At 43.5% G+C, this 9014-nt stretch overlaps 1 protein-coding gene across 1 annotated transcript in view; it reads left to right on the top strand.

The window, feature by feature from the left end:
- Positions 1–121: 121 nt before the first annotated feature.
- Positions 122–9014, top strand: part of LOC106820963 — a 14274-nt gene continuing 5381 nt past the window's right edge. The window contains exons 1-2 of the mRNA XM_014825584.1: positions 122–896; positions 3328–4035. Of these exons, the coding sequence (XP_014681070.1) occupies positions 122–896; positions 3328–4035 (1483 nt within the window). The remainder of the gene's footprint in view (positions 897–3327; positions 4036–9014) is intronic.

Raw genomic sequence — 9014 nt, 5'->3', positions numbered from 1 at the left:
GGCAGAAGCCGGAACAAGAGCGGTAACAACAGCAGCAGCAGCAAAACAACAACAGCAGCAGCAGCAGCAGCAAAACAACAACAGCAGCAGCAGCAGCAGCAAGACATCCTCCCTTGTCGCCATGTTGAAGAAGGAACCAGTCGCGATGACGTCCAGTTCGCGCAACCTTCACCTGAGTCAGTCGAGCATTGACGGCCGCGGCAGCGTGCGCAGCCGCAGCGGCCGCGGCAGCATTCACACGATCTCCAGCACAGTGATCCACATCGAGCGTTACACGGGAATCTGCAGCGGCGACCCAGTAACGCGGCGCGGCAAACGCATCCAACTCGCCAAGGTGCTCGGCGTCATCATGATCCCGATCATCGCCGTCATCTCGCAGAATCTTGCGTTACTCATCGGGAGCGTCGGCGAGCGGTCGCGCGTCGGCTCGCTAAGCGAGCAGGTGTCGACGGGAGTCGAGATCGGGAATCTAATCCACCATGTTCAGATCGAGCGCGGCATCACGGCGCTGTATATAGCAAGCCAGGGCGACGCCGCCGTCGCCGAACGCCGCGCCGAGGTTAGCCGCGACACAGACAACATGCTCGTGAACATCTCGCTGTGGCCGCAGAGCGAGAACACACCGGAGGCGTTCCGCACGAAGAACAAGTTCCAGCTGGAGCTGAACAAGCATCGGTATCATCTCAGTCGCCTCAGCATCGAATCGGCAACAGTGAGAGCGGAGATTCTTTATTACTCGGGTCTCATTGAGCTGCTCCTGGATTGGGTAACCGACGTCGTGCAGCAGTCCAAGGGATCGGAGAATTGGAAATCGCTGGTCGCATACAGTTCGCTAGTACACGGGAAGGAACAAGCGGGAATCGAACGAGCTACGGGGAGCAGTTTCTACGCGGCTGGTAAGAAGCACGTAGATATCACGCAAAACAAATAAGATTTTCTTTTATCAATAGGTATCAAAATTAAATTATTCGCCTCATATGGACCTATCAGCCAAAAAAATCCATGGAATACATTAAAAAAGCAAATTATGAGAATTATTTGGGGAAAAAAGTTAAATTTTAAAGCAGCTTGGTCATAAAAATGTTAGTATTACCATTTGAAATATAATTTAAGCGAATTTGTATGAACATTGTCAATGAATAATCTAGTGTTCCATCTTACCCAGAACAGCGGGGTAAGATGAGACGTTGAAAAAAATGTTTGATCGTCTATAAATCGATCAATACTGACTTACATTTAGTAACCATGAAATATTTTATTCTTTTCATTGTTATTGATCACCCACAAAGATATTTTGGCGGTAAAGTTGGTTTAGTGGGGTTTACAGGGTTTCTGAAAAACGTGTCCTATCTTACCCAGGTCTCCCCTAATATATACACGTGTGTGTGGCTGTACATGAGAATATCTGCATGCTCTTGTATACTTACGTGTACTATATACAGGTGTGTGTACATGAGCATATATGCATGTCATGTACACATGTGTGTACATATATGTGTACATGGGTGCATGCGTGCGTACTATGCACACTCTTGTATACTTGCGTGTACATGTACACGCGTGTGTCCGTCGGCATTCACTTATGTGTATACGTGAGTACAATGTATACATGTGCACGTACTAAGTGTACATATTACATAATCACGTAGAACAATATACAGTACTACATAGGTTTCTACTAATTTGTGTACATGGGACATGTGTACGATCAACATCTAATATAATACATCAATTATGATTAACTTTTGGTATGATGATTATATTCCGTTAGGTGCATTAATTCCTAGCTTGCTTAATGTTCTTTCAATTGACACACACAGGCACACACACGCACGCACTCACTCACACACGCACGCACACCCGCACACACATACACACGCACGCACGCACGCACTGCGCGACGACGCACACAAGAGCACGAACCCGATCGCAATACAATAAATATTTAAAATTTAACACTGCTATTTTCATTTCTCGTCCTCTAATTTTCCTCTCCTCCCTCTCCTGTCATCTCTCCTGCTCGTCGTCTCTCTCTCTCTATAAATATATATATATATATGATATATATATATATATATTTATATGTATATATTATATATACAAATTCATATATATATATAATACAATATATATATATATTATATGAATTTCAATAGGCAAAGTCCATTTTGAAATCTATGGCCTAATGAAACCATTAATTATAAAATTTAAAATTTACACCCTATTCTATTCTCTCTTTCTTTCTCTCCTCTCTCGTCTCTCTCTCTCTCTCCTCCCTCTCTCTGCCCTCTCTTCTCATCCGTCTCCTCTTCATCTCTCTCTCTCTCTCTCTCTCCCTCTCTCGAGCTTTCTCCGCATCTCGTCACTATCGCGCGCCGGCCATGTGCTTGTGTGTGTGTGTGTGTGTGTGTGTGTGTGGTGTGCTGTGTGTGTGTACGTGTGTGTGTGTGTGTGTGTGTGTGTGTGTGTGTGTGTGTGTGTGTGTGTGTGTGTGTGTGTGTTTGTGAGTACATGGAAGCTATTTCATGAGGCCATACTTTGTACTAAACACTACTTTCTTCGGCGGTTTTCACCGACAGATGTGCGTGTACTGTTAAAAATGTGCATTTATTGCGTGTATGGCGGAATATGTTTTAACACATCATGCTACTGCTAGCTTTAATTTGTGTGTTCATGACTGTCACGCGAGCCATCATCCGTCTTCCCAACCGCTTCGGTTTTTCATCTTAACCTCCCAGGCGCGCGCACGCCGCACGGCCTAGAGAAATCGGCACGCAACGAGAAAAACTTTTTTGTTGCGTTACAGTTAAATTTCACGTCTGTTAAAGAACGGCCGTTTCGTTCCCGACACAAACTATATAATTTCCATGTGCATATTTTGATACGCAGTTTCAGATTCGTTCACAACGGCGCACGAACAAAGGAATTCTGAGCGAGCAGTGAGGATAAAGAGACCAACATGTTCTGCTTGCATCTATGACAAATACGACATACGCATAATTATACGCTCTCCTATATGACACTATTTGTCATAGGAAGATTCTTCCTATGACAAATATTGGCAAGTCAACTTCGTTCCGCTTTACAGCTGAAATTCACTGCTTGCGTTCATAATAGCGCTCCAAAACTCCTATGATGCGCACAACACATACAACAATATTTGTCATAGGAAGAATCTTCCTATGACAAATAGTGTCATTGGAGAGCGTATATGCGTATGTCGTATTTGTCATAGATGCTAGCAGAACAGGCTGAATAGATTCACCAACATAGTTATTGATGTGTCATAGTTATGCCGCTAACTCAGTTGCTCACGCAACTTTTCAGGAGGCTACACAACACCGGAGCTGGTCGACTACACGGAGAAGTTATTCCAAGGCAGAGCCTACCTGGATAGTGCTAACCGCTATTCGCCGATCATCGTGCGCGTGTTAAGCACGCATTACTACAACACGAGCCTCGAGCAGGTGATTGAGTCAATGCGGGAGACGATACTCCGCAACGAGCAGCGGAAGGAATCGGCGCAGCAGGGCACGATCTGGTTCGAAAAGATGACGGCGTTCATCGACATCCTGCACGTCGCCGAGCTGGCGATGACCGAGCACATCCAGGTGACACTCAGCGAGGACGTGTCGCAGGCTAGCCGTCGCATGACGATCAACATCTGCATCCTCGTCATCGTCGTTGTAGTTTCGCCTATCATCGTCTACTTCGTCTACAACATGACGACCAACATACAGAAGTTCATCGGAAAGATGAACGAGACCGTAGCCGAGCTGAATCGAGAGAAGAAGCGCGCAGAGATCCTCCTCTACCAGATGCTACCCAAAGCTGTCGCCTCTAAGCTGACGAACCGTGAAGCCATCGAGCCGGAGACCTTCGCCGAGGTGACCGTCTTCTTCTCGAACATCGTCGACTTCGATCAGATTTGCTCCCAGCTGACGCCCATACAAGTCGTACACATGCTCAACACGCTCTACCAGACGTGCGATTCCAAGATCGAGCTCTACGATGTGTACAAGGTCGAGACGATAGGTATGTGTACAAGGTCGAGACGATAGGTATGTGTACAAGGGTCGGACGATAGGTATGTGTACAAGGTCGAGACGATAGCGTTATCGTGTACAAGGTCGAGACGAATTAGTATGGTGTACAAGTCGAGACGATTAGAATGTGTACAAGGTCGAGACGATAGGTATGTGTACAAGGTCGAGACGATAGGTATGTGTACAAGGTCGAGACGATAGGTATGTGTACAAGGTCGAGACGATAGGTATGTGCCACAAGTCCGAGACGAAGAGGTATGCTGTAACAAAGTCGAGACGTAGGTCGCTGTAACAATGGTCGAGACGATAGGTATGTGTACAGCGTCGAGACGCATAGGTACAGGATACAAGGTCAAGACGATAGGTATGGTACAAGGTCGATGACCGATAATATTGTGTACAAAGGTCGCAGACGATAAGGTACATGTATAGGCACTTAATTGGAACGTCTCATAAAAAAAGGTAATAAACACGAAATGTATTTACTTACCAAAGTCATAATGTTTCTCTACTCTATTTACGCCGTATATTATTGTCGATAACTTGCTGTAATGCCGTTCAAATTGGCTCATCTGCAACACACAAGTCACCGCGCTCGCCGCGCCCTGTGCACAAACAACAAGAATAAAAAAGAAAATAGAGAGACTCTCTTAATATTATTCTTGTGGTTTGTCGCGCGGCGGTGCTTGTGTGTTGCAGAATGAGCATCATTGAACGGCATTTACAAGCAAGTTTATCGGACAATAATAGTGCGAAATAGAGTAGAAAAAACATTAAGACTTTGGTATAGTAAATGCCATTTCAGCTGTTTATTATTATTAATTGTGAGAATTATATTCAAGATGCACTGTGGGTACGATGCTACAGTATAATTGCTAAGCCTGCATGCACGCGGCTGCCTTAAACGATTGCGAGGACGGTCTTGATGCGGCGGATTAGCGATGCTAAATTACACTTCGGACACTAAATCCTATAAATTAGCATCAACTCATCGAACGACCGCGTCGTTGCGTGCGCGTCGACGAGATAAAGGAAAGATAATTAGGGAACTAATGATTCAACATTACACCCCTCTCTACATATAATGACTTCTCTCTCTCTCACATCACCTCTCTCTATCTAACCTCTACCCTCTCTCATCATACTATCTCATCTCTCTCTCTCTTCTCTCATCTCTCTCTCTCAGCTCTCCTCTACAGACTCAGGCGCGCGCCATACTCAGTCTCTCTTTACTCGCCTCTCGTTCATTCTCTTTCTACTCTTTTCTCTTTCTCTTGTCGCGCGCAGCGCTTCAGTCATCTCTACTCTCGCCTCTAATATATCGACCTCTACTCTCTCTCGCTCTCTTCTCTTCTCTCGCAGCTCATCTCTCTCTCATACTTGACCTCACAGCGCATCGCAGCTCGCCTCTCTCATCAGCTCCTCGCCGCACTCTCTCGCTCTAACGCGACTTCTATCATTCTCTCTCTCTCTCCCATCAGTCTCAGCGACTCTCAGTCTCTCATTTTCTCCGCTCTCTACTCTTGCTCGTCGCCTCTCTCTCTCTCTCTCTATGCTCTCGCATCTCTCGTTCTCTCTCTCTCTCTCGCTGATTAGCAGCCGCGCTTCTCAAGTCTCTCTCTCTCTCTTTCGCTCTCTCACACACTCGCTCAGTCTTTCTCGCTCTCACATATACTCGCCCTCTCGCGCCCTCGTGCACGCTCAACCTTGCCACTCTCGCGTTCTCTCTCTCTCTCTTATTTTTTCTCCCTCTCTCTCACTCTTTCTCCCTCTCTCTCCTCATTCACTTATGCGCTTTTTTCCGCACATCCATTCGTCTCCACAACACACTACACACTACACGCGATCATGTCTCTTCGTTTGACCCACATAGACGTTGTTTACGGCCAAAGCATTCACGCGAAACCATATTGAAAAGCGCGAATCTGCTAAAATCGCCTGGTACTAATATTTTTTTCATCCCTTTCATGTCAGTGTGTGATGCTATTATGCAACAAAGAGGCTTTCAGAAAATTAGCGCTACTATTAAGTGGCTATTAGTATCATCCGGTACATTTAAAAAACTATTACATCATCGTATCAAAAAGCCTACCCTAATGTATAAAATTCAAATCATTAAAGGATACAATGGCAAAGGTAAATCTTTCATTGAACGGAGTCTGATGTTTTACCTCGCCACCATATCACCATATCAAACGTGCACGTGAGTTTCCGTAGATTATGAAATCAAGACTGAATCCATCCATCCATCCTAACGTTGTTGTGATAAATTAACGCTGGGTGATTACGACTAATTGGGATGAGTCTATACAAGACTATATAACGCAACTTATAGCGATTCGCAGAGGATCACGCAAGGAAAAAATGAATTGGACTTTGCGAGAAATGCGCCATATATATGTAGAAATATAAGCAGATGTCTAGCGCAACAAAAAATAGATTATAGTAACGTAATATGTTTGATGAGGTGAATATGCAACAACAGCCATGTGTATGTGGGTTCTAAAATCAATGTTACTCTTGACCTCAACTCTGGATCAACACGGATTTTCTTAGCCCACTTCTTCCCCCTTCAATGTCTCCCTCGCATCCATGCAATTATTGTTTACTATGTACAAAATCCCGAGTGCGTTATTATTAGGGCTTATTATGCGTTATGATGGTGACCAGCCAAGATAGACAGATCTACATACTAATCTTAGCCTACTTATGATTTATTAGGCGTTAATAAATATGAACTAAAATGTTACATTATACATTCAATAATCCGAAAACCTAATATTTTCTTATACATATTCGCAATCGAAAAAGACAACAAAGTTTACGCAATAATTGCGTAAAAGCTACAATTTTCGCAAAACTTGTTAATAAATGTCAGTGGCTCCTTCCAGTGCATGGGGAAAAGACCTGTTATCAGATTCTGGGACAATTTCCAAGGTTTACCTGATTTGCTATACTGCCCTCGCCTACTGGTTCAAACATATTCTTATTCTGCACATCGCGGGGGTCGTTGTTGGCAAGAAAGTCTTAAATAAATGATTTCGAAATTATTGCTTCAAAACGCAAAATCTGGAAATCTGGAAAAGAATATAGCGAAATATATTCTCCCTTAATAGCGCATTATTATGTTACTGATTACACCAACTTGAAATACACTCCACGTTGTGCACGGGTATTGCTCTAGTAAAGATTAAACGTTTATTGGCGAATGAATCGCATCAATCACTTGTTTTATTTATAGAGGAGGTATATCTCTATGCTCAAGCCCAAAAATTTCATGAAATTTCCAGCACCTAATTATGTTACCACACAAATTTTGAATTTTTATGTAAAAATGGTATTTTGGATATTTCTCAACTATCCAACTATCAACTATATGGACCAAAATATGAAGGGTTTTCTATTTTGCACAATGAATGACCGCCTGTGTGTGTAATGGGTGAACGTATGTGATATATCTATTGTTAGTACTTACTGCGACATATCCATGACTAACTGACACCACTAAATTGGTAAAATGTTCCATGCACCTTGAGAAATTCTGAGAAATTACGAGGTTACCATCGCAGAACGCGCGAACTCCGCTCATCCTGACGTCACAAAGCTATTATGTCAACAAACGCGTGCGGTGTACCGCACTACTGTAAGGTGTGTTGCGAGGTGTTAGAACTATTTTGGGCGGCGTGGGATACTTGTTGGATCACTAGCAGATGTACATGAATGTACATGAATACATGTAATGACAGCTGTAGCAGGGTTGACGCTGAATGATACTGGCTTAGTTAATATCGTGGTTGTATCATGTCTCTGACGTCATAATGATGTCAGCCGCTGCTTACTATACATGTACGCGGGCAAGCAAAAACGCTCTGACAGTTCACATGTACCGTTATATGGAGAAATGAGCATGTACACAGGTGGCACATAGTGTTAGCCATCGAATAAAGTTGAAAACGAAAAATCGATGAAATTTCATGCACAACGTGGAGAGTATCCTTAAGAATTTATGCTGTCATAGCATCGAAAATTGAACACGTCGTAACACCGTGGCGTATTTGATTATAGGTTAGCTACAACACAATACAATACAAGCGTCTTCAAACAAGTGCACCTAATTCTAACGAAAAGACATCTAATTCTGTGTAGTGAACTCGGTGCGATTTACCGTTATTATCCATATCTGAATCCGTTGGTGAATAAGCTGGATGCGAGGCGGCGTGAGGCATGTGGGAAGGGAGGTTTAGGAGCCAATATCTCAGCCTAAGAGTATCGTATTGACAAGCGGTTGGTCTTGTTTTAGAGACTAAAGAATTCTGCTTAATGCAATATCATAAAATTATTCTAGACTTGCAGGCAAAGTAGAATAATGTTGTCGTGAAATAGCACTATTTTCCCGTTTTTCCGTTGTACACTCTAGGTATTATTATCTCTTGTTAATATGACCACTGTCTGGCGCTATCGCGAGATAATCCTAGATTTGCAAGAAATGGCGGCGGAATTCAAAACGATCGAATCGTGCGTGTTTTGGCGAATATAGCTATGTACGAATGTTCTAAGACATGTTAGCGTTACTCTAGACAGTTATTTGTACTCAATCAATGACAGTAAGTATAGCAAAAGTGGGGAAAACACAAGACCGGTCAAAAATTATTTTTGAAATCTTTACTTTAATTCTAAGCGGTAGTACTGCTTGAAGGTATGTCTTGTCGGGTCATCCACGCTGAAAAGCTATCAGAAGTCTTCGCAGTTGAATTTGGAGTTAAGCAAGGATGCTTACTGTCACCGCTGCTATTCAGTCTTGTCATCGACTATATTATGGAAAAGATAACCCATGGCCAGCGTAACGAAATACAATGGACACCTTGGACCCTGCTTGATGACCTCGACTATGCTTGACGACCTGACACTGCTTTCACACACACACACACACACACACACACACACACACACACACACACACACACACAC

This window comes from Priapulus caudatus, unplaced genomic scaffold, assembly GCF_000485595.1.
Source record: "Priapulus caudatus unplaced genomic scaffold, Priapulus_caudatus-5.0.1 Scaffold54, whole genome shotgun sequence".
NCBI lineage: Eukaryota > Metazoa > Priapulida > Priapulimorpha > Priapulimorphida > Priapulidae > Priapulus > Priapulus caudatus.
This window is presented reverse-complemented; position numbering and strand designations above follow the sequence as displayed.